This window comes from Sarcophilus harrisii, chromosome 3 (assembly GCF_902635505.1).
Source record: "Sarcophilus harrisii chromosome 3, mSarHar1.11, whole genome shotgun sequence".
NCBI classification, from domain to species: domain Eukaryota; kingdom Metazoa; phylum Chordata; class Mammalia; order Dasyuromorphia; family Dasyuridae; genus Sarcophilus; species Sarcophilus harrisii.
Genome location: NC_045428.1, coordinates 564609400 through 564637077, shown reverse-complemented (window position 1 = coordinate 564637077; position 27678 = coordinate 564609400). Strand labels below are relative to the sequence as shown.

Here is a 27678-nt window from a genome sequence, read left to right as displayed (position 1 = left end):
TGCTGACCACTCACCTCCATCTGGGCCCTGACAAAGGGAGCCTTCCCTAGGTGGGTTTGGGACCCAGGGACAATAAATAGCATTCTCCCCATTTGGCAAGGGGGAAAACTGAGGCCCATTGAGAAAACGCGATCTGTTTAAGGGTGAATGTAAGCCACAGAATGGACTTCAGACGCAAGTTTTCCAGTGTTATGACAACAGTTAGGGGGACAGGAACTGGCCCTGTGACATTACTGGTATAGGGGGCATCTGGGTGGCAAAGCACAGAGAGCACAGAGAGTTCCAATCCAGCCTCAGATACTTACTAGCTGGGTGAACCTGGATAAGTCCCTTCACCTCAATTGCTTCCCCCCAAACCAAACAAGAATGGTCTTAGAGAGGTGCTTGGGCAACGTGATGCTCAATGAAGACCAAGGTATCACAAAGCCATTCTGCATCAGAAGCCAGCTCACTAGGCCACACTGCCGTAATGACGATGATAATTAATGTTTCTATATAGTGCTTTAAGTCAAACGTTTTATATAGATTATCTTATCTGACTATAGGAACAGCCTTGTGAGCCAGGTGCTATTATTATCCCCACTTTACAGGAAAGGAAATTGAGGCTGAGAAAAATGATTTCCAGAGTTTGAACTTGGGTTTTCCCAGGTCCAAATCCAACAGTCAATGTGCTCTGTAGGGTCTTTAAAACCTATTTCTGCTACTCCAAAGAAGTCAGACTGTGGGACTCGCTGGCTCCCAGAGGTCAATGAGATAGGCTCAGTTTCCAGGCCACTGTGTCCACCCCTTATTCTCATCCCTATGGCGGGGCCAAGGAAATTGTTCCTGAGAATTTCTCCCCCCACTTGTGTCTCTGTAGACTTCCTGAGGTTTAGTCCACCCCAGATTTACAATACAAGAAACATGAGCAAGAGTCTGCTACGTACAAAGACTGCGCTCCAGACAGGGGAGATTAAAAAAAGATCAGTAAGACATGACGCCTCCCACCCCTACCCTCATGGAATTTGTAATCTAGTAGGAATTGAGACATAAGCACCATTAACTTCAATATTATACAACCAGGACCTTATATTGGCATAAATCAAGTCTAGGGGGCTAAGTTATTACCAGCTGCCAGAACTAGTCCAACCTTCTCATGACAGATGGGGAAACTGATACCTAGAAAGGGGAGCCAATATTATTTAGTAAGTTAGTGGCAAACAAAGCTAAAAACAAGGTTTCTTGACCCAGATCCATTGAGCTGTCCCTTCCATCGAGCTGGTCCTGCCTTCCCTTCCAAGAATACCTGGATTTGACATATAAGCATTTGGGGCATACATCTATGGGTACGTGTTCACTAGAATGTAGGTTCTTTGAGAGCAGGGACTTTTATCTTTGTACCCCAGTGCCAGCCCACAGGAAACACTTAATAAATGCTTTTTGACTGGCATCGGATACCTGTACAGCTCAAATGAGCTAATTGTATAAGACTTTTGCAAACCTTGTGTTAGTATTATTACCACCACTCTCATTGTCATCATTTCTATCTGATTTCGTCCAAAGTACCCTCTTTCCAAATCTCCCAGTGGAAAGCCCCAGCTCCTTTTAACCCAGTTTGGGTTCCTTGGGCCCTGGTAGATGGGGGTTTCTTTTTTTGAGCTGGCAGAGGGTACAGGAAATGTTTGTTTTGGTTTCCAAATCTATGCTCAGCGACCTTGTCAATGTTATGGTTTCGATGACCACATTTTTCTGGCAATTTCTTGAATAAAGGCTGGTGCCTCATGCAAAACTGCTCTGAGCCTGAATTGAGAAAGTCCCCAAAGTATGTGGGGGAGAGAAGCAAGGACTTGAAGGGGGCAGTTCTGGGGAATAAGAGCAGCTCTCCCCTAAGTCACATAATTATAGAACTGGGGACCCAGAAGAGACCTCAGGGGTGACCCAAGCTCAGCCCCCAGAGAAATCTAACAGAAGGTAGGGGCTGGGAGACTGGGGAATGTTTGTCCTTCCTGTCCCCCTGCCACAGGATTTTGTGACCACCACCAACCCCTACCAAATCTCTAATACAGAACCCCAAGCAGTGACTGACAGGATGAGTCTTTGGGTGAAAGAAGAACCCACCAGTCATATAGTTCTAGAACATCAGAGCAGAACTAGCTCCTAGAACACTGAATGAGGAGCTAGGAAAGGCCTTGAGACATACAACGTCAGACAGGAAGCATCTTAGAGCCTACATTGTCAGAACGAGAAAGAGTGGTAATGTTAAATCCCTAAGAAACCTTAGACAATACAATGTTTTAACTTGCAAAGAGCTTAGAAACCATCAAATCCAAATCTCTCCTTTTGTACCCGGGGAAACAAGTCCAGGGAAGTAGGCTGTAAGCTCCTTAATGGTATTACTTTTCCTTATTCTGTCTTGGACTCTTGTCTATGTTTCCATAGCAGGCAAAATTATAGCGCATGCTTCTTTGAGTCGGCCCAAAGATTCACATACAGCATAGAGTTCCCAGGTGGATGGATTCTTCACGAAAACCTGAGCTTACCTCAGAGAAAAATAATTCCAAATACCTAAATAGGAGCTATTCTGACAACGATGACATCGCCAAGAAGAGATTTAGCGTCCAAGCAGAGACACGCAAAAGTATTTGGGCGGACATTGTCGGTAGAGAATTCGGAAATACCCTCACATCTCCTCTCATGAAGTATATACCAGCTAGGAAACAGAATCTGGGGTAGGACTACTGAAGGGGTCAGATTTAATAGGAACAAGGCCGTGGAGACTTCATAAAGATACCCAACCCTCCAGCCATCTCATTCCAGCTCTCAGTATCCCCAAAGCACTTGGCCCCATGTCTTGCCCTCTTGGCAAAAACAAACCATCTCTTGACTATTAGCTCCCTGATATCCCTGGGAGACTCAAACACCTTTGCTTTGGAGGAATCAACGGGAAAACTCTTCCAAAAAGGAAGTCATTCCCCAATTTAAAAAATAAAAATAAATAAAGCAGTAAGACAATCACCGCTTTGGACCTTTGGGGGAGAGGAAACAGACAAAAATGAGGAAGACTCCCGTAGCCCTCTCGTCACCCAGCAGCACCCACGTCTCAGGCATTCCAACACCATGCCAAAGGTTGACATCATCCCCACTCCCTGGGTGCCAGTGTCGTAATGTTGCCCAATGCCCCTTGTAAGGCTGGATATAGTGTTTTCTATATCCTAAGTACCCAAGTCCAAAGAAAATACACACAGCAAAGCCCAAACACAACAGAAGCTGGTAGCATGATGACACTCTGGCACTGGGATCCTCATCGGGAGCTGCCACCAAATCCGTCGCTTTTTAATGAGGTCTAGGGCCTGTTTCCCCATTAACCAATCCCTCACCAACAGGGAGGAGACTACTTCCCCAAGGGGGTCAGGGAAACCAGACCATAGCCAAATTCTCCAAATATTTGGGGGAGGGGAGAGGATGGAGGGAACCCTACTCTCTCAGTGGATGGTATAAGCTACCTGAGGTATCCCTGGCTTACTCTGCCCAATCTCTCCAGAGTGCAGGGAAGAGTTTCAGGGGCTCAGGCCCCTTTTGGAGAAGTGGGAGTCTGGGGGAATAACCCACCCCAACTGTGACATACTTAGAAGAATCAGAAGAAAGACTTTCTGCAGTCTCACCCCAGAGAGACCGGATAAGGATGGGGACTGATGCTCCCTGCCTTGCAGACTCAGGTGCAGAGACCTGGGCCGAAATTTATAAATATAAATCAGAAAAGTTAGAGAGCGTCTCAAAGAGGGATGGATCTCACCGAAAGCCTATAATCAAAGCCCTCCCAAAGCCATATGGCACCGTGACCACTGGAACCCAAGAGCATCAAGCTCTTCCGGTGGGGGGACAGGAGGGGGAAGATGGGGAACAGGAGGGGATCTATAACATGCATAGGAAGAAGATGAAGGAGGGGGAACAAAGGAGAGAAGTGTCTGCTTTTCTCCAGCAGACAGAGAAATCTTTATCGACTGGAAAAGACTGTCAACTGGGCTCTCACCAGGAAGTAATCTCAGCTTTCCTCTCCACCCCTCCACCCCTCGCTGGGGGGATAACGGGCTGGAGAAGCGGGCAGCAGCGGGGCCCTGCAGGCCGGGGAGCCGGGGTGCCCATCCTCTGCAGCCAATCTGTCCTGCTACCCGGGAGAGCGGGGCTCCGCGCCCTTCTCCCCCTGCCCTGCTGTTTCTGCCAGATAAGTTTTTGTCCTCACTGAAGGCTGGCGTAGGGAGGCTAAAGCCAACATGAATGGAGAGGTTTAAAGAGCTTTGTTTGAAAGGATCCTTGAAAGCCGCCCCACGTTTCCCGAGGCCATACTTGTGCGCTGTTAATGGAGGAGGCCTTTCAGGCCTAGTTGGCTAGCCCTGAAGCCATCTGGTCCGCTCGGCCCAGCTGCTCCAGGGATGGGGCACGGACCGGGGCACCGGCCGGGCCGGCAAGAGGGGGAAGGGGCGAGCCCCTTGGTCCTGGCCCCTGGGCATCGCCAGTGCTTTCAGAGCTGTCTCACCACTAAGTGCTTCCTTTTTAGAAGGGCTACAGTCACCTGGGTCCCGAAGCCTTTAGAGAGCGCCTACTACGCGCCCGGCACCGGGCAGCGCCCTGGGGACACTAAGGAAGGCGGAAGCCGGCGCGGGCCCTGCGGCGTGGGCCGCGTCTCCCCCCCCCCCATGGGGCAGGGGCGGGGGGCGCGCGCTACGTGACTCACTTTTTCTTGTACTCGTCGCGCTCGCGCTTCACCTTGGCCAGCACGTTGTAGAGGGCCCGGATCTCGGGGGTGATGGTGTCGATCTGCACGCCCACGCCGTCGGGGTGCACCCAGGACACGCCGGGGCCCTGCACGGTCTCCACGCCGCCGCCGCCCGTGCGCCGGACCTGCGTGTAGCTCCAGATGGTGCCGGGCAGGCGGCTGTAGTGCTGCGGGTGCGAGCCGCCGGCGCCCGGGGGCACGTTGCCGTTGGCGCCGAGGGGCGGCGGGGGCTGCGGCGGGGGCTGCGGGCCGGCGGCGCGGGCCGGGGCGAGCTCGGGGCCCGTCTGCACCGCCTGCTCCCGGGAGAAGGTCTTGTACCGCAGCCGGCGCTCGCGCTCGCTCTGCTGCTGCTCCAGCTGCTTCTCCAGCAGCCGGTTGCGCCGCTCTAGCTCGTGCACCTTGGCCAGGAAGCAGCGGAAGCGCACGTTGAGCCCCTTCAGCAGGTAGATGTTGGAGCCCAGGTCGTCCCGCAGCGCCGCGGTCACGGGAGACGGCCCGGGCCCCGCGCCGCCGCCGCCCCCGGCTCCCCCGCCGCCCGGCCGCCGCCGCCGCCGCCGCCGCCCGGGCACCCGAAGGCCAGCGCCATCTCGCCGAACAGCAGCGAGTTCATCATGCGCCGGCCGCGGGGCTCGGGGACCCCGCGGCGCGGCTCCAGGGCCGGCTCCAGATGCGGCTCCAGCTCCGCGGAGGGCTCCCGGCGGGGCCGGGCCAGCGGGGACGCCGGATCCAGGGCCAGGAGGCGCGGCGCGCGGGCACGGGGACCTGCGGGCAGGGCGAGGCGCCGAGAGGCTCCGGCCCAGTAGTGGCGGAGCGCAGACAGAGGCCGGACACCCGGGGGCCGCCGCCGCCGCCGCGGCTGCTGCTGCTGCTACGCGGAGGGGGCAGGGCGCGGAACTGCGGCTCCGGCGGGGGCCACTCCCGGGCTGTCACCAACACTGGAGGCGCCGCCGCGACCGCTCGGGAAAGGGGTTCGCGTGGCCCCACCCCCTCCCGCAGCGAGGCCCGCCCTCTGCAGAACCAGGCCCCGCCTCTCCCTCGCCGGCCCCGCCCCGTTCCCGGCCTCCCGCTGCGGTTTCTCCGGGGCACCGCGCTCCGCCCGCCCTTAGGCGCTCCGACCCTCCACCCTCGGGCCAAGCCCTATACTTTAAATTGCCCAAGCCGCCCCTCACCGGCCCGGGTGTGGTCCCCCCGCCCGCCCTCCCGGCTGTCCCAAGTCCCCGCCCCCCCGCCTGGCCCCCCCCCCGCTCCGGCCAGTCGCCCGGGTTTTCCTTTGCGGGACACCGACCGCAAGGCTGCGTCTTGGACCCCGCCGCCTCGGCGGCCGCAGGGGCGGCTCTCTCGGCTCTCTTAAAGGGACCGACCCCCTAAAATCACTGGATGATCTACTTCAAGTCTCCCCGGGGAACCCTCCCTTCCTCCCACAAAGAACAAAAAGTTATCCTGCAGGGCTTCTCCCGGAAGTCCCACGTCCATTCATTCCCGCCGCAGCTACTTAAGAAACGCTCGCTGGGCGTGGGGCCCTGCGGCAGGCTCGGCTGCTTCTGCGGCGCTTCTCGGCCAGGCCCACGGGGGAGTTCCGCGCGGCCGCCGCGCCCCACCCCCGCTCTCGGGGAACCGGGGGGCATCTGCCCCCCCTCCCTCGCCGCCTCCCGCCCCTGTTAAAAAAGCCCGCTCGCCCTCCACCCCGGCGGCACGCCCTCCTCGGGTCCGAGCCGCTGCCCGGGACAGCGGGGCCTGTTTCCCGCCCGGCGCGTCTCCCGCGGGGCCGGGGGCCGGGGTGCGGAGCCGGGGACTCCTGTCAGGCCTCCCTCCCCCGTCTGAGTGCGTCTCCGTCAGGCCGAAGCCTTCGGTAACCGGCGGCCCCCCCCGGAGCCAGCGCGCGAGCTCCTCTTCCGGCTGTTGCTGACTCCCCAGGCCCAGAGAGAGTCGGAGCTGGACGGAGGCTCCCCAGCCTCGGGCGTTAGTTAGAACGTCCCCGCCGGCCGCAGGGAGCCCGGAACACGGAATCCGGGGGCTAGAAAAGTGCGGAGATCCCCGGGCTGTGCGGACGGGGAAACTGAGTCTCGCCGCGCAGGGGAGCGCCCTCCTCACCGAGGCTTCCCCTCTCCCAGGGCGCGGGTCCCAAGCCCGTCCCCGCCTCGCCCCCCAACACCTGTGGCTGCGCCCCCTCGAGGCCCCAGGATCCCTCTTTCTCCCTCGATGGAGTCCGCAGCGCCCCGGGGACAGGGAGGAACGTGGCCTTCGCGGGAGGTGCGCGCTCCGTGCCCGAAGCGATGAGGGTGGGGAAAGTCGGTCCCATGGGACAGAATATCGAGTGAGATTTTTCCGGAAGGGCCCCCGGACCGCAGAGCGCGGAGAGCCCTTAGAGCACTGAGTGTCACAGCTGGGAGGGCCCGTAGAAAAGTGCCAGCGCTTTGGAATACAGACTGTCCGGGCAGCTGGGGGGCCCGGTGGGTGGAGCCCCAGCGCTGAAGTCGGGAGGACCTGAGGTCCAGCCTGGCCTCAGACACTTAGCACGTCCTGGCGGTGGGGCCCTGGGCAGGTCACTTAGCCCCTGTTCTCTCAGCAAACAAGAGAGAGAATGCAGAGTGTCGGAGCTGGGAGGGCCCCTAAAACGTGGGATAAGCTATGATTCCTTGCTTACAGAGGAGGGAGCGTTGTTCTTTATTGAAGAGACAAGATGCAAACATACAATGACTCAAAAGCGGTTCTACCAAGAGCATCCAATCATGGTCCCATGCAGACTGTGTCCATCTCGAAGAATCATGTCCAGGGGCTCAGGAAAACCGTCCCCTAAGTGTGCTAGAGCAGGCCTTCCCTTCTCCGGACCTCCCTCTTCTCCTCTGCCAAACAAACATTATACTGCTTCCACCCACTCCTAAAGCCACCCCTCATTTGAACTAACTCACACAAGGTGGATGACCTCCTGCAGGGTCCTGAGGCTTCAGAAATATTCCTAGTTATTTACTCCCAGGTCCAGCTCGGTTCAACACAGTAAATATTAATTAAGTTGTAGGAAAGAGTGTAAATGAACAACGAAGGCCCAAAAGCAATGGGCAATGTTTTAAACCTAGCACAGGACTGGAAGTGAAAATTACTCTGGGGAGCACCAGGCAGGGGCAGATGCTTCATTATTCCTTTTCCTTCTTATTCTCCACCCTCTCCCCCCTAAAAAAAAAAAAAAAAAAAAAAAAAAAAAAAGAATTTGGCAAGACTATGGCTTCACTCCATTCAGCTAGGAACACATTGTCTGGCCTCGTGCTCTCAAGACAGCCCCGGGGCAAAGAGCCTGTGTGATTACTGTCAGTCGGCTTGCTTAAACAATTATTGTGGGTGGATTCATCATTCCTTGTCATAGGCGTGTGTTCCCTGGAATCCTGGTGGAGGAGTGGCCCGTTCTCCAGATTCAGAGTTAAGTTACTAAGTGGGAGTATCAAGACCTTGATACCAGGAAATCTGGGCTCAGGCCCCACTTTGGGTGGCCATTGGTTAGATGTGTGACCCAGGCCACTTCACACACCTGTCTGAGGCTGTTTTCTTATCCATGGTAAAGTGGGGGCTTGTTAGGAAGGAGATGTTTCTAAACATTAAATGCACAAAAACCGGAGGCAGTTCCGTGACCCCTTACCCCGGAAGATCTCAATATGGTCCATAACTTAGTATATAATGAAATTGCCCGAGACACACAGATTCAATGAATAGCCATTGGCAGTGGCGGCTTTGAACTCAGGTTTTCCTAATATCCAGCTCCCCACTCTATCCAGCATACACTTATCTCTCCAAATACATGAGGGGGTGGGGGCACAGCAGTGATTTTTTTGGTATAAGAAAGTCTCAATGAGGGTGTTTCCTCTACTTATCCAGATTGAAGGCTGATTCCTTTTAGGAGAGAGACCTGGGACACTCAGGTGATTTGCCCAACATCACATGGCCAGTATATGTGAGAGGTGAAATCCAAACCTCTCTCTGACTCCAAGATGGATTCTTGATGTCCTATACCATTCTGAAGGGAATAGGGTATTCAGGGGACACTAGAACTTCTGGTGCTAAATCCACCTTTGGTAGATTGTACAATGGCAACATCCCACTAAACCATTTTGGCAGACAAGCTAAACCACACTGAGGGTAACAGAAGGGTCTCAAACCCTTCAGTGATTTAAGGAGGGTATCTACCCCCAAGCATGTGAAGACTTCCCTTGGAGAAATGGGAGAATAAGAGAATTTGTTACAATGGCCATGAAGGTGGCTGAAGCAGGTGCTTCCTTAGACATTAAAGATGTCAAGGTCATTCACTGTATCTTGGGCCATCACCAGCCATGTTGATTTTTCTCTTGCTACTGAACTTCTATGACTCTGGAAGAGAGAGTGAGGTTGATGACTCTGTACAACTCTGCCTCACTTAAATCCAGTTGATGTGCTAGTCAAGACATTAAATCATAATGTCATTGATCCTCTTCAAAAATAAATAAAGACAAAGAAGGGAAGGAGGGAGGGAGGAAGGAAGGGAGGAAGAAGGAAAAAGAAAGAAGGAAGGAAGGAAAAAGAAAGAAGGAAGGAAGGAAAAAAGGAAAGAAAGAGAGAGAGAAAGAAAGAAAAAAGAGAGAAAGAAAGAGAAAGGAAGAAAGAAGAAAGGAAAGAAAAAAGAAGAAAGAAAGAAAGATTTATACTACTAACTGGATAGCTTCTTTTGTGAAAACCTTTTAAGCCCCAAAATAGCTGCAATGGACTGGGGTAGGATCAGAATAAATGATCTCTTAGGTCCCTTCCAGCTCTGAGATTTGTGATGCTGAATGTAGAATTTCAGGAAATGAACCAAAACTGAGGTGGGAATCTGTACTTTCTTTAAGATAAATCCAAGGAGAGCACAAGTTCAGCTCATCCATTTCACAGTTGAGGACAGTGAGCCCTGGAGAAGGGGCATGGCTTCCCCAAATTCAAACAGCAGAGCTCCTACCAGCAAGCTGTCCTGGCAGAACAGGATTTCCAAATGAGGTTTTCGGACTCTTTTTCCAAGTTCCTTCCTCTTTCCCCTGGCCTCTTTTCTCAGCCTGAGAGCCTCTGAGGCTCCTCATTACCATAATCAGGGCTCATTAATCTCCACACCAAGAAGACCATCCCTCCCTTCTGGGAATTTACAGCCTAAAAGAAACACAGGGACACAGCCAAGCCCTTTTCCCCCTTCTCCATGGCAGAATAGAGAAACCTTAAACTGAGGTGTGAGAGGATGATCAAGGCAGACTGAAATATTTCATCAATGGAGGATCCCTAAGGGTGTCATAAATGTAGTGAAAGATTGGGGAGATTAGAAATAGGAGAGCTATGTTCCAGATAGGGGCCTCTGTACCAATAGAGCATTCTTCTTCCTCCTCCCTACTCACACCTTTACGTTCTTCCCCAAACCATTGGCCCAATTCTCAGGTAAAGAGTAAGATGTTTTAATCCTGTATACAAATAGTTTAGTAATGGGCCTGTGAAAGCCCAGAGAAAAAAACAGGCAAGAATTTCCCTGTTCCATCTCCCTCCCAGGGACAGGAGATCCAATAGTCTGGGAGAAGACAGCCTCCTGGGAGGTAACCCTACTGAGAACGTGAGTTATGGGGATTTCCTGTCCAGGGGATTGTCCCTTTCAGTACTGTGAAAAAACAAATCAGCCTGAGATGATTCCCATTCTGGATACTGGAGCTATGCCCTGAATTGTCACTGATACAACTTGAAAATGACAGACCAGCAGAAACAACCAGATCAGGTCTGGTGACTTTCTTGCTTTCCATTTTGTATCTGGTGAGGTTGCATATAGAAATCATAGAATTTTAAATATGGGAGGAACTTTACAGTATGGGATGTCAGAGCTGGCAGGGCCCTTAGAACCCAGGATGTCAGAGCTGGGAGGGCTCTTAGAACACAGGAGGTCTGAGCTGAGAAGATGCTTACCATGCAGAATATTAAAGTTAGAAAGGACCTTAGAACCTAGAATATCAGAGTGGAAAGGATCTTTGGAATATAGAATGTCAAAACTAGAAAAGCATGGATAGGGTCCCAGAATATACAGTCTAAATCAAGTGGTTCTTAACACTAGAAGGACTAGAACTTAGAAAGATCTTGAAGGGTCAAACTATCAAGTGATGTGGTGCACTTTTTTTCATCTCTAAAACAGAGAGGCAAAGGATGAAAGTGTTTCAAAATAAAGATACTGCCTCAATTGATATGTCTAGTCTGTGTACCTCAACTCAGTAAGTTTCATTAGGTCTGCCTTGAAATTTTAGAACAATTATTCCAGATAAAAAAACAATTTTTAAATAATTTTACTAGAAAGTTTACTTCTCTGGCACATATAACATAATAGTTATAATATTTGCAAAATAAACAAACCTGCCTGTGACACGTAAGCACTAACCTCAAAGCATGTCAGACCTTGAACTTGACAAACCTCTACTTCTACTGAAAGGAATCTGTGGGTACATAAGTCTCTTGATGATCTTGCCAACCCAAACATTCAGTGTACCTTGATTCCTCCTGGCGAACAATAATGTGGCACAGAGCAGAATGGTCTGCATTCATCCAGCTCCTTTCTCTTATGAGAGAGAAAGTTAGAGCTTGACCAGCACTGCCCAGCTTCTAACCTATTCCCAGGCCAGCAGAACTCCTTTCTCTATTTCACTTCCTCTCCACCAGTGAAAAACAGACATATGTTTACTGATGTGCCAGTCAGCCATACCTCCTGCCTCCTTCGTCCTCCCATCTATGACAGTCATTGGGCAGGCCCTGTTGGGAGTTTTGTGTTCAGGTATGGGGACTACATTTTAAAAGAGAAAATGGCAAATCAGAGCTCACCCCAAACAGGGTACTGGGGACATGAAAGTGTCTAAAAACAATATCTGATGATCAGCTGTCAATGACTTCAATATTCTTGGCAATACAACAATCCAAGACTGCTCTGAAGGACTGATGATGAAAAATGCTATCCATACCCAAAGAAAGAATTAATGGTGTTTGAATACAGACTGAAGTATACTTTTTATGAATTTTTTTTCCTTGAAGGAAAAGGAATCTATGTTTTCTTTCACAATATGATTTTTATGTAAATGTTTTATGTAATTTTACATGTGCCTTCTTAATGGAGGAGAGTGTGGGGAAGAAGGAAGAGAATCTGGAACTCAAAGTTTTAAAAACAAATGTTAAAAAATTTTTACATGTAACTAGGGAAAATGAAAATATTAAAACAATTTTTAAAAAACCCAAAATCTGAGGAGGATCATTTGTAACAATGGGGAATCTGGGTCTGGAGAAGAGAAAACAATCAATGGAGTGAGACTGCAATCTTCAAGCACCCAAAGGGTTATCACAAGGAAAACTGAGCTTCTTCTGTTGTCCCCAAAGGAGTCATGGGTAGTCCCATCTGTCCCAGACCTTTTCTTTCCACAAGCCTCCCATGGCATATCATCAGCAGAGGATTTTCCCTCCAGAGAAAATGGAGATTGCTCACTGTAATTTTCTCTTCTTTTCTTCACAAACTCAAATCCCTCTTTTTTCTCCTCTTTCACTTCAATCTCTGTTGATGATGGGCTGCTTTTTCTCATTTCTAAGGCACCTTGATCCTATCCCCATCCATCTCCTTTATCAGATTGCCCCCACAATTTCTAATCTGCTCCCTTTCTCTAGTCTTTATTCTCTCCCTCTTACTGTTTCTTTCTCTGCTGTCTACAAATCTTTCCCATCCTTTAGAAACAGTTACTCAAACCAATCACCCCCTCAAACTCTTATCATCCCACTTTTTCTCCCCTTCACAGGCACACTCCTAGAAAAAGCTGTTTATATTCACTGCTTCCACTTCCTCTCCTCCCACTTTCTTGTGTGCCCTTTCCAATCCGAATTCTCACCTCATCACACAACCTAAATTACTCTCTCCAAAGTTACTAATAAATTTGGAACACAAAATTTGACAAAAATGAATGTTGAAAACTATTTTTACATATATTTGGAAAAATAAAATACTATTGAAAAACAAAATTACTAATGATCTCTTAATTGCCAAATCTGATGGCCTTTTATCAGCCCTCATCCTCCTTGACTTCTCTGAAGCTTGATCCTATTGATTAGCTATTCTTTCTTCCTATAAACTCTACCTAATTTTTTTTGAGATTCTTTTTTCCTTGATAGCATATCGGTTAGAGCACTAGGTGCGGAATCAAGAGTGCATATTTTCGTAAGTTCAAATCTTACTAGCTTTGTGACTCTGGGCCAGTCACTTAACCTATTTACCTCAATTTCCTCATCTATCAAATGAACTGGAGAAGAAGATGGCAAACTCCAGTGTCTTTTTCAAGAAATCCCCCAAAAGGAAGGACTGAAATGAGTAAATGACAACATTCCCCTTGTGACTAGCTAACGCAGTGGAGAGAATGCTCGGTATGGAGTCAGGAAGTCCTCAGTTCAAATCTGGACTCAGGCACCAGCTGAGTGACTTTGGACAAGTCACTTAATCCTGTTTGCCTCAGTTCCTCATTCGTTAAATTAACTGGAGAAGATAATGGTAAATCATTCCAGTATCTCTGACAAGAAAGCTCCAAATGGGTTTAGCAAGAGTTGGACATGATTTAGAAACAACTGAGTAAGGATTTCCCTTGGTTCTCCACCCACATCTCTGACCATTCCTTCTTGGTATCTTTTGCTGAATCATCATGCTCCCTGATTGTGATGTAGCACAGAGTTCTGTCCTGCAACCTCTGGACTTGTCTCTCCATACTTTTTATCTCAGGGATCACATCTCCCATGGGTTTAATTCCTATCTCTTTGCATATGACTCCCAAGTCAGTATATTCAGCCCTAGTCTGCCTCCTGAACTCTAGTCTACCATTGTCAGCTGTCTATGTCAGGCTGGATGTCCCATAGACATTTCAAAGCTGTATTCCAGTTCATGCCCTTTCCCTACTACACCACATTGCTGTGTAGGCAACCTCTAAGGTCCTTTCTCTTTCTAAATCCTAAATACTATGTTTCCTCTGCGCAATGTCATCGGTGGGTGACACCCACAAGGCCAAGATTCTAGGTCAGACAAGAGCAAGACAGACATGAGTCCTCAGCATCTGGCTTAAATGTGCACTTATGGGAGTTCTGACTTCTGTCTGGTGACATACATTGTCAAAAGAAGGGAGAAACGCCTTCTCCCTCCCATGTGAGTTATGGAACTCCAGGCTATACCTGGAACCGCTTCTCCTTGGTCAGTCCTCTGGGAGTAGCAGTGGAAGGATGAGAAGGCTTGGTGATTCCCAAATTGATCCTTGTCATCATATCCATCTGTCAGTTAAGGCGTAAATCAACTTGATTCACCGATGGAGTTAGGAAATCTTCCTGGTTGCACAGGGCACTCCAGTGTGGATGGATGCTCATCCCCTGTGATCTGAATATTGGTCACCAGGAGCTGTGGGAAAGGATGAATCAGCACTTAGTGGACAGATAGAGCCTTCTTTTCTATCCCCACCCAGGTTTGGGTACCACGTTTATTTTATTTTATTTTTTATTATACCTTTTTATTTACGAAACATATACATGGGTAATTTTTTCAACACTGACCCTTGCAAATGGCTACCATATTTAAAAAAGAACTTTGATGAGGTACACAGAGCCCAGATTGGGCAGCATGGCATAGTAGATAGTGCCTGAGTTTTGAGTCACCAAAATCAGGGATCAAACCACTTCCTTAACATCACTAGCTATAAATCACATTATCTCGATTTCCTCTTCTGCAAAATGAAGCAGTTGGAATTGATAGCTTCTAATGTCTCCTTCCATTTCTAACTTTATGATCCCGTCAGTCAAAAAACATTTATTAAGAGTGCCAGGCACTATGCTAAGTGCTGGGGATACAAGGAATTGAAGGACAAGCCCTCCACTGGTGAAGCTCACAATCTAAGGAGGGGGAAAGTGTGCAAGCAAATATATATGAACAAGATACATAAATAGAAAATTGGAGATGATCAGCAAAGGGGAAAGGGAATTGGGAACAGCTTCCAGCAGAAGGTGGGATGTTAGAAGGGACTAAAAGAAAGAAGAGAAAGTCAAGAAGCAGAGATAGATCCATGAATATTAGAGTCAAGAAGAATTAGAATCCTGTATCAGGAACTTGGGCTGTTGAGTGACATTGAGAAACACATCCAACATCTTTCAGCAAGGTTTCTCAACTGCAATAGGGTTGTTGGGAGGATTAAACTCTCATTTGTAAAGTGATCTTTTGAAGTACTATAGAAGTGTTAGATATTATTAATCCCCTGAGGTGTTATCACTTATCACACTGAAAGGTAAGCTGGATGGTGACAGGGAAAGGCCATGTCCACAGAAGGAACCAGGGATCAGCTGAAAATAGAAGTTTTAGGAGGGCTGTGGTGACTGCCTCCAAATGTCTGAAAGCATACTTGGTGAGGAAAGGATGAAATTTGATCCTCTCAGTCCCAGAGGCCAAAAGAAAGAACCATGGAGAAAGAGGGAAAATAAGAGATTTCAACTCAATGTGAGGATCACTGTCCCAGTGATCATGGTGGCTCCAAAGTGGCATGGGCTGCCAGTGGCCAATGAGATCCCTCTCACCAGAGGTCTTTGAGCAAAGGCTAAATGACTAGTAGAATGGCTTCCTCTTCAGGTATGAACTGAACTCTGAAGAGCCTTCCAATGCTGAGACTTTCTTTGATTCTAGGGAATTGGTCAGATAAGGAAGCTCTGGGAGGAAAAAGAAAGAAAGAGATCCCAAGAATAAGTTTCCCTAGAATAAAGATCAGGGCTCAGAGAGGAGATTCAGAAGACCTGGCTTGGAATCCTAGCTCTGTCACTAATTATCTCAATGACTTTCCCGGACAAATCCTGAAATCCAATCCAGGCCTCAACTCCCCAAAATGAGGGCCTTGGCCTGTAATCGGTCAAATGTCCTCTTAGCTCTTAAATCTTCTGACCCTATCATCCCATCCCATAACTTTGTGCTGTTTTTTGTTGTTGTTGTTGTTGTTGTTGTTGTTGTTGTTGTTGTTCTTGCTGAAGCAATTGGGGTTAAGTGACTTGCCCAGAGTCACACAGCTAGGAAGTGTTACGCGTCTGAGACCAGACATGAATGCGGGTCCTCCTGACTTCAGGGCTGGTGCTCTATCCACTGCCCCTTCTAGCTACCCCCATAACTTTATTTTGACAGTTTTTTTCTATAAGCATCTCAGTATAGAAGTCAAGCAACTAGTATTTTTAAGTTCCTACTTAATGTGTCTAGCACTGTGCCAAGTGATGAAGATAAAAAGAAAGGTAGAAAACAGTCCCTGTCTTTAAAGTATTCATATCTAATGAGAAGACTCCCATTCTGCCTCAAAGAAGTTTACAATTACCTAGAGGAAGGATGTTATAAAATATAAAATGAATATACAAGCTGTAGAATTAAGAAATTGGCACCCTGAAAGTCAGAGCTGAATAATTCAATATAACTAATTTATGAAATGCTAAATAATATGCCAATATAATAGGGCAGCTGGGTGGCACAGTGACTAAAGCATTGGATCTGGAGTCAGGAAGACCTGAGTTAATAGCATTTCCCTTCCAGGATTGTTGTAAGGATCAAATGAGATAAAATTTGTAAGATGCTTCCATAGTGCAAGCTAGCATATTAAGAATCATTGAGTTTGGCATCAGGAAGAATAGAATTCAAATCTGTTCTCAGACACAATCTGTGTGATCCTGGGCAAGTTACTGAATCCAGTTTGCCTCGGTTTCTTTACCTGTAAAATCAGTTGGAGAAGGAAATATCAAACCAGTTCAGTATCTTTGAGAAGAAAACTCCCCAAAAATGGGTCATGAAAAGTCACACATCACTAAAATATCTAGACAACAATATTATTTGTCAAACACTGTGCTAGGTGATAGTTATAGAAAGACAAAAACAAAGCTGTCCCCATGTTCAGGAAGTTTTTATTCCACAGATGAGAAACAATGTGCACACATATAAGTATGAAATCAGATATTAAGTAACTTCAGAGTTAGGAGTAGTCCTGAAAGTAAGGGAATCAAGAAAGGCTTCCGGTAGGAAATGATACATAAGCAGTGCCTTGAAAGGGACGAGGAATTCCAAAAGGCAAACTGAGGAGAGGATTCCAGGCATGGGGTTAATCAATGGAATATAGTATATGTGGAGCAAAAAATAAATGGTTTTGGTTTGATTATAAAATGTACAAGGGAGGGTAGTATGAACTTGGTCTAGAAAGATAGGTTGGAGTCAAATGACTCAGGATTTTAAGGGTCAAATAGAAGAGTTAGTATTTTAACTCACATTCACTAAGGAGCCATTGAAGCTTTTTGAGTCTGACATTGTCAGACTTACATTTTAGGAATTTAATAGCTACTTGGAAGAAGAAACTGGAAGACCAATTATGAAGGTATTACAAGAGTCCAAGTGAGAGAAGGTGAGGCTCTAAGCTAGGGTGCTGGCTGGTGAATGGAGAAAATAGGACAGATGCAAAAGTTGTCATGAAGGTAGAATTAGCGACAGTTGGTAACTGATTAGATATGTGGGATGAGGGAAAATTAAGCATCAAGGTTGATTGAGCAAACGTAAGTGACTGGAAAAATGATGGTTCCCTTGGAAAAAAACAGAAAATTAGAAGGGTTGGGCTTAAGGGGGAAAAGAGTAAGCTCTATTTTGTTCATATTAATCTAGAGATAGCTGGTGATGGGGCACTAGATCTTAGAAGAGAAACAAGGACTAAATATATCAATTTATGAGTCATTTGATAGAGAATATAATTGAGTCAGTTGAAGTAGAAAGAGAATATTTGAAAGAGAAGAGATGAGAGCCCTGAGTGGAACCTTATGATATACCCACAGAGACATGGATGATTATCCACCCAAGGAGATTAAGATTGGTCAGAGAGCAAGATGGAGAACTAGCAGAGTCAGAAAATTCCAGGGAGGAAAGACTATCCCAGATGAAAGGGTGACCAATTGTGCTCAAAGCAAAGAGCTCTAAAAGTCTGGGGACTAAAAAAATGTTGGTAATGAATTTAACTATCAAAGATAATTTGTAAGCCTGGGGAGGGGTGTTTCAGTGAATGGCAAGATCTGGAGTCAAATTGCTAAGGAGTGGAATGTAAGGAAGTGGAAGCAAGGAGGCAGACAGGAGTTCCTTGGGATTTGTCTGTGAAAGGGAGGAGAGATAAAGGATGATTGCTTGAGGAATGGTAGTGTCTAGTGAGCACTTCTTCTGTTCAATCAGTCATTCATCCCACAAGCTTTTGTTATGTGTCTGCTATATGCCCTACGTACCCTAGGGAACAAAATAGGCCCTGCTCTCAGAGATCTTACAGTTTATCATGGAAGGACAGGATGTACGATATAAAAACAGATACAACATAATGGGAAGAAGGCATGAGGATTTAGGAATGGTCAGGAAAGGCTTCAGCAAGAGCCTTAATGAAAAGTTGCAACAGACTGAACTTTGGGAGAAGCCAGAAATTACAAGAGGCATCTGGAGCATAGGGAACAACTTGTGCAAAGGCAGAGGTAGGAGATGAAATGTCCTTTGGGAGCAACAATAAGAGGTTCAGTTTGGCTGGACCGTAGAATCAATAAAATAATAATGTCCATGGTGTGAAGGACCACACTAAAAATTTAATAGGAGGTGCTTTTCACCTGTAAGAACTGACTCCAGCACATCCCTGGGTATAAACTATCCCTGTGTGTGGATGCCCCAGAGAGATGTTGCAGGGCCTGGGGGTTGGGGAATTACTGAACTGGAAAGCCTGGATGTTCAAGGGGATTGGCACAATTCCTTAAAGAATGTGAGCTACTTAAGAGTTGTAGAGACAGTATGTGCTTGGTAAATGCTTCTTTAATCATTCATTTATTTAAATTCCCCAAATATAAGGATGAAGGTTAGTATGGGGAGGAAGACTATGAAGCAGCTACTTCTTTTTTAATCAATTAATTAATTTTATTATTATTATTTTTTACAACAATGACTTTTTATTTTCAAAATACACTCAAAGATAGTTTTTTTTTATATTCATCCTTGCAAAACCTTCTTTTCCAAAATTTTTCCCTCCCTTCCCCCCCACTCCCTTTCCAAGACAGCAAGCAATCCAATATATGTTAAACATATGCAATTCTTCTATATATATTTCCACAATTATCATGCTCACAAGAAAAATCAGATGAAAAGGGGGGGAAATGAAACAGAAAAAATCAAGCAAGCAATAACAAAAAAAGGTGAAAATACTATGTTGTGATCCACATTCAGTCCCCAGAATATTCTCTCTGGGTACACATGGCTTTGTCCATTACAAGACTGTTGGAATTGGCCTGAATCATCTCATTGATGAAATGAACCATGTCCATCAGAACTGACCATTACATAATTTTGTTGTTTTTGTATATAATGATCTCCTGGCTTTGCTCACTTCACTCAACATCAGTTCATGTAAGTCTCTCCAGGCCTCTTGGAAATCATCCTGCTGGTCATTTTTACAGATCAATAATATTCCATAACATTCATATACCACAACTTATTCAGCCATTCTCTAATTTATGAGCATCCACTTAGTTTCCAGTTCCTTGCCATTACAAACTGGCTGCTACAAACATTTTTGCACATTTTCCTTTTTTAAATGATGTCTTTGGAATACAGAGCCAGTAGAGATACTGGACCACTTACTTCTTGAGGAAGAAGAAAAAATGGGCTATGGGCCAACAAGTCATTTCCACCTAGATCTGGATAAGGGGCTTGATCTGGGTGGAGTGAACTTCAAAAGGATGATGGTGGGCAGTAGGACGGTATGGGAGTGGTAGTGAGGAATAAGGAGTAAATCTCATCTTTTTCCTGAGTCAGTGTATTGGGGCCATGAACAAAGATATGTTGTCCTGAATAAGACTAAAGATACAAAATCTTCTGAGGGAAGGGTCTCTGGGTCTTTATAAATGGCATCATCATCATCATCATAGCAGCATTTATATAATGCTTTAAGATTTACAAAGCATTTCATGTGTTGAAGATTGGAAGAATATGAGAGGAGTTGGGTAAGAATAGAACTAGAGAAGGAGTTGGTATAATGGATTGGATAGTGAAAAGACCTGGGTTCAAATACTACCTCAGATGCCTAATACCTTTTTAGTCCTGGGCAAATCACTTTTTTCTGAACCTGTTTTCTTTTTTTTTCTTTCATTCTTTTTTCAAATTAATTAATTAATTTGTTTGTTTATTTAGAAAGCATATGCATGGGTAATTTTTCCAACATGGACCCTTGCAAAACCTTTTGTTTCAAATTTTCCCCATCTTCCCCCTCCCTCCCCTAGCTGCTAGGTAGTCCAATACATGTTACATATGTTGAGATACATGTTAAATCCAATATATGTATGTATATTTGTACAGTCATCTTGCTGCACAAGAAAAATAAGATCAAGAAGGAAGGAAAAGAAAAACTGAGAAAGAAAACAAAATGCAAGCAAATAACAACAGAAAGTGAAAATGCTATGTTGTGGTCCACACTGTGTTCCCATGGTTCTCTCTCTGAGTGTAGATGGCTCTCTTCATCACTGCACAATTGGAACTGGTTTGAATCCTCTCATTGATGAAGAGATGAGCCTCAGTTTTCTTCTCTGCAAAATGAGACCCATGGACTTGATGCCTTCTAAGGTTCCTTCCAGCTCTGAATCTAGGATCCCAGAAACCGTAGTTCAGGGAACCCAGAGGAAAAGATAGTGTCAGACAAGAACACAGGAAGTAGAGGGCTCAAGTAGATCAGCATGAAGGATCAGGGAGCAGTAGCACTGGAAGGCAGCTTTCCTCTATGAATCACATGGATTATGGGATGAGGAAAAGAATTTGCAATAAATGCTAAAGTCTCTCATATCAGGGATGACCTGATAACTGTTTAACAACTGTCTTGGGTGGTTGGGGAGAAATGTCCTGCACCTTTTTAAGTGTAATCTACATTATTGATACTTTCTTAAATCTAAACAATTTACAAAACAATATACTCACTCTGATTTGGGGTTTTTGCTGATTTTTATATGGGCTCCCTAAAAATTTAAAAATAAGTCAGAAATGGAGGTGTATCTGAGGTCTCAGCTAGGATTTTTATGGGATTTTCTTCTTTGAATTAGGTTTGGGGAAGACAAGGCTCTAGAAGCAGAACTTAGGCCCCCCTAATCAGTTCGGGTGTACAGGAACCAATCTGGATGGCCAGACCATTGCAGTCCTAGTGTCAGGGCCAGTGAGATCAGATTTACTCATCCTCCCTCCTCAATAACTTTGCACTGACCCCTAGCTTGATGTTTGATTAGTCTTTCCTGAGTTGGACATAGAAGTAAGGTGGAATCTCTGGTCCTGAAATCCAGATGATGTGGGGACAGAAGGAACCTTAAGAATACTCTAGTCCAATTGACTCATTGTAGAAATATAGGACATTGAGACCCAAAGAAAGCAAATGACTAAGGTCACACAGATTAAGGCAAAAGCAAGACTAGAAGCTTAGGCTTCCGATCCCCAGTGCAAAATTCATTCTACCACTCCGACTTGCCAATACCTAAAGGTGAATCAGCTAAAGTACATGTGGGCATATGTTTAAAATACATCCCAACACAGCAACTATATCACATTTATAATATTTAACACACAAACACATATTTCAACTTTGTCATTAAGGTCCTTGGTAATGGATGCACTGTGGGTATATATTATGCATGAAAAAATTAAATGAATATCAGATCACAGGATTTCTTCTCCATCTAATGAGCCGATGTTAATTGAGGCAGAGGCACAAGTATAGGGTTAAAGGCAATTATAGAATCATAGCTTTTAAAGTCATAGGGAATTCAAGATTATCTAGTTTTATGTTGCGTCTTCAGACAAGTGAGATTTTTTTTTAATGCAATTGAGGGCCAGAGAGGTCAATTGTCTTGCCCAAAATCATAAAGTAGATTAAAGGATTGATGTATTTGCATCAAAGAATCTTAACATTACAAGATTCTGCCCCTTTTCTGGCACCTAAGATTCTCAGCGTCTTATTCCAGAGGAATGCTGCATTCCCAGGGCTAGGAAAGATAAAATGGAAGGGAGGAGGGGTTACTACCAGAACCAACCCATCTTAGCCATTCATTTACCTTGTAGCCATGTTAATTATTATTTTAGTGGTGTTTTTTAAGAGTTGAGCAGAGACTTTCAGGCACAGGTGGCTTATAAACCTGGGCTCATCATCATTATTATCATTGGTATTTTATTAACAGTAACACTCTTCTGCACCCATCTTTTACTTCTTATTAAAGCATCTCAAAGCACTTAATAAACACTGACTCACTAACCATGGCTTGTGTACTATTATTCGGTACTTTACACAGATAAAGAAAAGACCCAAAAGAGTGGAGTGAGTTATTCAATGTTGGACACCTCTATGTGGACATCCCTTCAGTGTCTCCAATTCAGTGCCTTTCAGTATGTCTGAAATTGAATTTGTCATATTCTCCACTCCCTGAGACTCTTCCACCTGAAACCTCCCCATTTCTACTCATGGCACCATCATCTTCCCAGTTGTGGGGGCTCAAAACTTCTGAGTCAAATTTGACTTTTTTTTCTTTCTTATCCCACCAGTAGAACAAGTAACCAAGTTCTTTTGATTTTCAAAATCTTTTTCACATGGTCCCTCCCACCCTATTTCTAGGCTTTGTCTTGTCTTTTCTGGAATGTTGTAATAACCTCCCAGATGGGCTTCCTGCTCCTAATCTGTTACTTTTCCCTCTTAATCAGAATAATTTCAAGTATTTACATAGCATTTAAAAGTTTACAAAATTATTTATACTCATTATCTCACTTAATCCCAGGGAGGTAAATGCTATTATTATCCCCATTTTATAGATGAAGAAGTAGAGACTGAGGGATGTTAAGTGACTTGCTCAGTCACCAGCTACTAAATATCTGGGGTAGGATTTGAATTTGGGTCTTTGTCACAGCAAGTAAAGGGTCCTTTTTTACTGCCTAGCTGCCATCAGAACAATAAAGGGCTGGCACTAAGCATATTTATATTTATCTAAGATCCTGAACAAACCCATCAAATATCCAAGGAGGCTTGAAGCAACTAGGTGCCTGATCTAGAGTCAGTAAAACCTGAGTTCAAATCCAGCCTCTAACACTAGCTGTGTGGCCCTGAGCAAGTCACTCCTTCAGTTTCCTTCAGTTTCCTCATCTGTAAAATGAGATGGAGAAGGAAATAGAGCATTGAAAGCCAAGAAAACCCCAAAAATGGGGTCATGAAGAGTCAGACACGACTCAACAACAATAACAACAAGATCCTGAGCAAATCCATCAGAGATACCTATGGATAAGGGTATCTATAAATCAACCAATAAACAAGCCTATAGGTGCCAGGCATTGTGTTAGGTTCTAGGATTACAAAGACAGAAAAGAAACAGTCATTCCTCTTGAGAAACTCACATTGTCAGGAGGAAAGGGTATATGCTCATTGAAGAAGATAAAGAATAAATATAATTTTTGCAGTGAAAGCATAGGAATACTAGCAGCTGGGTGAGACCAGGAAGAGATCACCAGTGGACCCAGAAGCAATGGAGAGACTGCACCCAACAGGACCTCCATGTTTAGTTTCAGAGATCTGAAGCTGAAAGAGACCTTAGAGATCACTTTGTCCAACCCACTCATTTTATAGATTGAAAAGATTCAGGCCCAGACAGATCAAGTGCTTGCAACACCCAGGTAGTAAATGACTGAGTGAGGACTTGACCTCAGGTCGCCTACCCCTATACTCGAAGCTTTTTTTTTAACTAGCTTTTTGTATCCTCATCAACGAGATAAATAGTCCTGTCTCTTGATTCTTATTTAAGATATTTGTTGTAAAGGATGGATTTTGTTTTCTCATTAAAGTGAGATTAGGGAGTAGCCATGTGGTGCAGTGGGTAGAGCACCAGCCCTGGAGTCTCAAGGGGAAAGACTTATTATCTATGTAACCCTGGGGAAATCACTTTGCCTCCCCCAAAAAAGTGAGATTTGTTCCACTGCCCCACTCTCACTCCCAATAGCCCCATTTCCTGGCCAATGTACTGCTAATACTTAAGATCTTGAGCTTTATCAGAGCCTCAGGATATTAGACATTAGATTATCTATATTTCCTTGTCCTGACATGGGATCCAAGAGCATGTTTCCACATACAAAATACTTTCTGAGCTTAACTTGTCTCATACCATGTTGAGATGAGATGATAGATAGCCTGGCACAAGCATGATGTCATTCTGTCCCTGAAAGTTCCAAATACAAGCTTTTTATTGTTCCAGACACCTGCACAGAACTCCCTGATGCACCCACTTGTTCCTCACATTCTCTGACATTGAGGCTTCCATGATCAGTCACAGAAAGCTCTTGGATGGTATAAGCCTTACCTCTCTATCAAGAGAAACAAATTATGTTTCATCATCTGTTCTCCAGGACCAAGACTGATAATAACAATTAATTTAAGTTCAGTTGGCTTTTAGTAGTGATTCATTTACATTATTGAAGTCGTTCTTGTAGTTCCATTTATTTAAATAAAATATCTTTTGATTCTATTTATTTTACATCAGTTCATATGATTCTTCTGATCTTTCTCTGCATTCTTTGTATTTATAGTTTCTTATAGTTCCATAAGATGCTATTTCACAATTTAATTTTCCCCAGTTTTTCTTTTTTTGCTACAACAACAAAAAAATACTTCTATGATTATTTTGATGTATAATAGATCTTTTCTTCTGTCCTCCACTTTCTTTGGCTAAGAGCTCACTAGAGATAACATTAGTTCAAAGAGTACAAAAATTTTTACAACTCTTCTCGGACATTTCAAATTGTTTTTCATAATAGTTGGAGTAATTCACAATTCCACCAAGAGTTTATTGATATAGTCAATCCTCAGCTTTAACAAGAGTAATGCTCGCAGTTACCAAAACTATTTGGTATTGGCTAAGGAATAGATTAGTTGATCAGTGGAATAGATTAGGTTCAAGGGATAAAACAGTCAACAAATATAGCAACCTAGTCTTTGACAAACCCAAAGATCCCAGCTTTTGGGATAAGAACTTACTTTTGATAAAAATTGCTGGGAAAATTGGAAACTAATATGGCAGAAACTAGGATTGATCCATACTTAGCCTAGACACCAAGATAAGGTCAAAATGGGTTCATGGACCTAGGCATAAAGAATGAAATTATTAATAAATTAGAGGAACATAGGATAGTTTACCTCTCAGACCTGTGGAAGGGGAAGGTCTTTATGACCAAAGCAGAACTAGGATCATTACTGATCACAAAATAGAAAATTTCGATTATACAAACTGAAAAGCTTTTGTACAAAACAAAACTAATGCAGAACAAGATTAGAAGGGAAGCAATAAACTGGGAAAATATTTTTACAGTCAAAGGTTCTGATAAAGGCCTCATTTCCAAAATATAGAGTTCTCTAATTTATAAAAATCAAGCCATTCTCCAATTGAAAAATGGTCAAAGGATATGAACAGAAATTCTCAGATGAAGAAATTGAAACAATTTCTAGTCATATGAAAAGATGCTCCAAGTCATTATTAATCAAGAAATGCAAATTAAGACAACTCTAAGATACCTACACACCTGTCAGATTGGCTAAGATGACAGGAAAAATAATGATGATTGTTGGAGGGATGCGGGAAAACTGGGACATTGATGCATTGTTGGTGGAGCTATGAACAATCCAACCATTTTGGAGAGTAGTTTGGAACTATGCTCAAAAGTTATCAAGCTGTGCATACCTTTGATCCAGCAGTGTTACTTGGGATTATATCCCAAAGAGATTATAAAGAAGGGAAGGGACCTGTATGTGCACGAATGTTTGTGGCAGCCCTTTTGTAGTGGCTAAAACTGGAAACTGAATGGATGTCCATCAGTTGGAGAATGTAATAAATTGTGGTATATGAAAATTATGAATATTACTGTTCTTAAGAAATGACCAACAGGATAATTTCAGAAAGGCCTGGAGAGACTTACATGAACTAATGGTGAGTGAAATGAGCAGGACCAGGAGATCATTATATACTTCAACAACAATACTATATGATGACCAGTTCTGATGGATCAGGGCCATCCTCAGCAACGAGATCAACCAAATCATTTCTAATGGAGCAGTAATGAAACTGAACTAGCTATGCCCAGTAAAAGACCTCTGGGAGATGACTAAAAACCATTCATTGAATTCAATCCCTATATTTATGCACACCGCATTTTGTTTCCTTCACAAGCTAATTGTACAATATTCAGAGTCTGATTCTTTTTGTACAGCAAAATAACGTTTTGGTCATGTATACTTATTTGTATCTAATTTATATTTTTAATATATTTAAATCTACTGTCATCCTGCCATCTAGGGGAGGGTTGGGGTAAGAGGTGAAAAATTGAACAAGAGGTTTGGCAATTGTTAATGCTGTAAAGTTACCCATGTATATATCCTGTAAATAAAAGGCTATTAAAAAAAAAAAAAAAAAAAAAGTAATGCTCTTGGAAAATTGTTTTTTTAAAAAAAAAGGGCCAAAAAAAGATTGACACCTTGAACTTATGGGAAATAGGTTTAAGTTCCCGTAAACAGCAAAAACTATAATCTTTTGTTAGAGATTACTGAAAATACATCTTTCTTCATTTGATTCTTCATAACAAACATTAATTCTGATAATATGCTATTTTTCCATGAAATAATTCATAAAATGCAGGACACAAAATAGAATTGGTAAACATGCAAAACATTTTCTTATTAGTAATTCCTTAGCTCTATGACCTTTTGTATTAGCACCTCAGTTTAAAAAAAAAAAGATTTCAAACAATATTCACTTTTTATAACACATGAAATCTACAGTACAATAAATATTGTAAAGCAAACAAAATTCTTAAGACGAAAACATTTTTTAACCTATTACCTTTTACTGTGCCAGAAGTGTCATGAGAACATTGTACTATATATTATGCTGTAGTATATCTCTCTATCTTGGATGCCCCTGAAAAACAAGGAAAAAATTACTGGGACTTTAGTGGCTACTGTCAGAAGACACTGAAATTGGTGAAGTGTCAACATCACCCCAGACACTCTGTCCTTCACGGTTGATGGATGACATTGGAGATTGTAAAGGCTAAACTGTAGTTTGAGGGCAAAATTGCAACATAAAACTTGAATTTTAAAGGCAAAGGAAATAGGCAATGAATGCATGGGAGCTCTTTATTCCACAAGAACAGATTGAATAAGACCCAGGAAATATCTAGTAGGATACCAGCTGTTCCACAAGCTTGCACGTATCATGCCTTTCCTTTTTTTCTCTACTGTGCACAGCTGCAAATGTGTGCAGTTGGCAATGCAAAAGTGAAAATGAGTTTCCTAATAAAATCAAAACCTTGAAGTACCAAAAATTAAATGTGGGAATATTGAAGATCAACTGTGCATCTATCTTTCAACAGCTCCTCCAATCTGGACTATCTCCATCATTTACCATCTTTCTAATGTAATGGCTAAAAAGTGGAATCTCAGAATCATTTTAATTTGCATTTTTCTTATAATAAATGATGTGGAACTTTTTTCATATAGTTGCTGACAGATTTCATTTCTTCTTTTAAAAAAGTTAAGTGATTCTTTTTATTTTTATGTCATAGTCATTTCTAGTTGCTCTTCCCTTGGCTCTTCTCCTTTCTATAGAGACTCTTTTTTTGTAACAAAGAAAATAGGTAAACAAAACCAAGCAGTGCTGTGCCCATATCTAATCAATAGGCAACATTCCATAGAAAGACTCTCCCATCTCTTTACTGAAAGGAGGGTGATGCATTTCCTCATTTTTTTCAGGGGCAAACATTGGTCATTATAATCACAAAATATTTGAGTTTGTGTTATCATTGTTTTCATTTGCATTCTTGGAATTATCATGAACAT

General features: G+C 44.2%; 1 protein-coding gene across 1 annotated transcript in view; it reads right to left on the bottom strand.

Moving 5' to 3' along the window:
• Positions 1 to 5436, bottom strand: part of IFFO2 (intermediate filament family orphan 2) — a 53955-nt gene extending 48519 nt beyond the window's left edge. The window contains 2 exon segments of the mRNA XM_031962745.1: positions 4712 to 5294; positions 5297 to 5436. Coding sequence (XP_031818605.1) covers positions 4712 to 5294; positions 5297 to 5366 — 653 coding nt within the window. The 5' untranslated portion in view covers positions 5367 to 5436.
• Positions 5437 to 27678: the final 22242 nt, after the last annotated feature.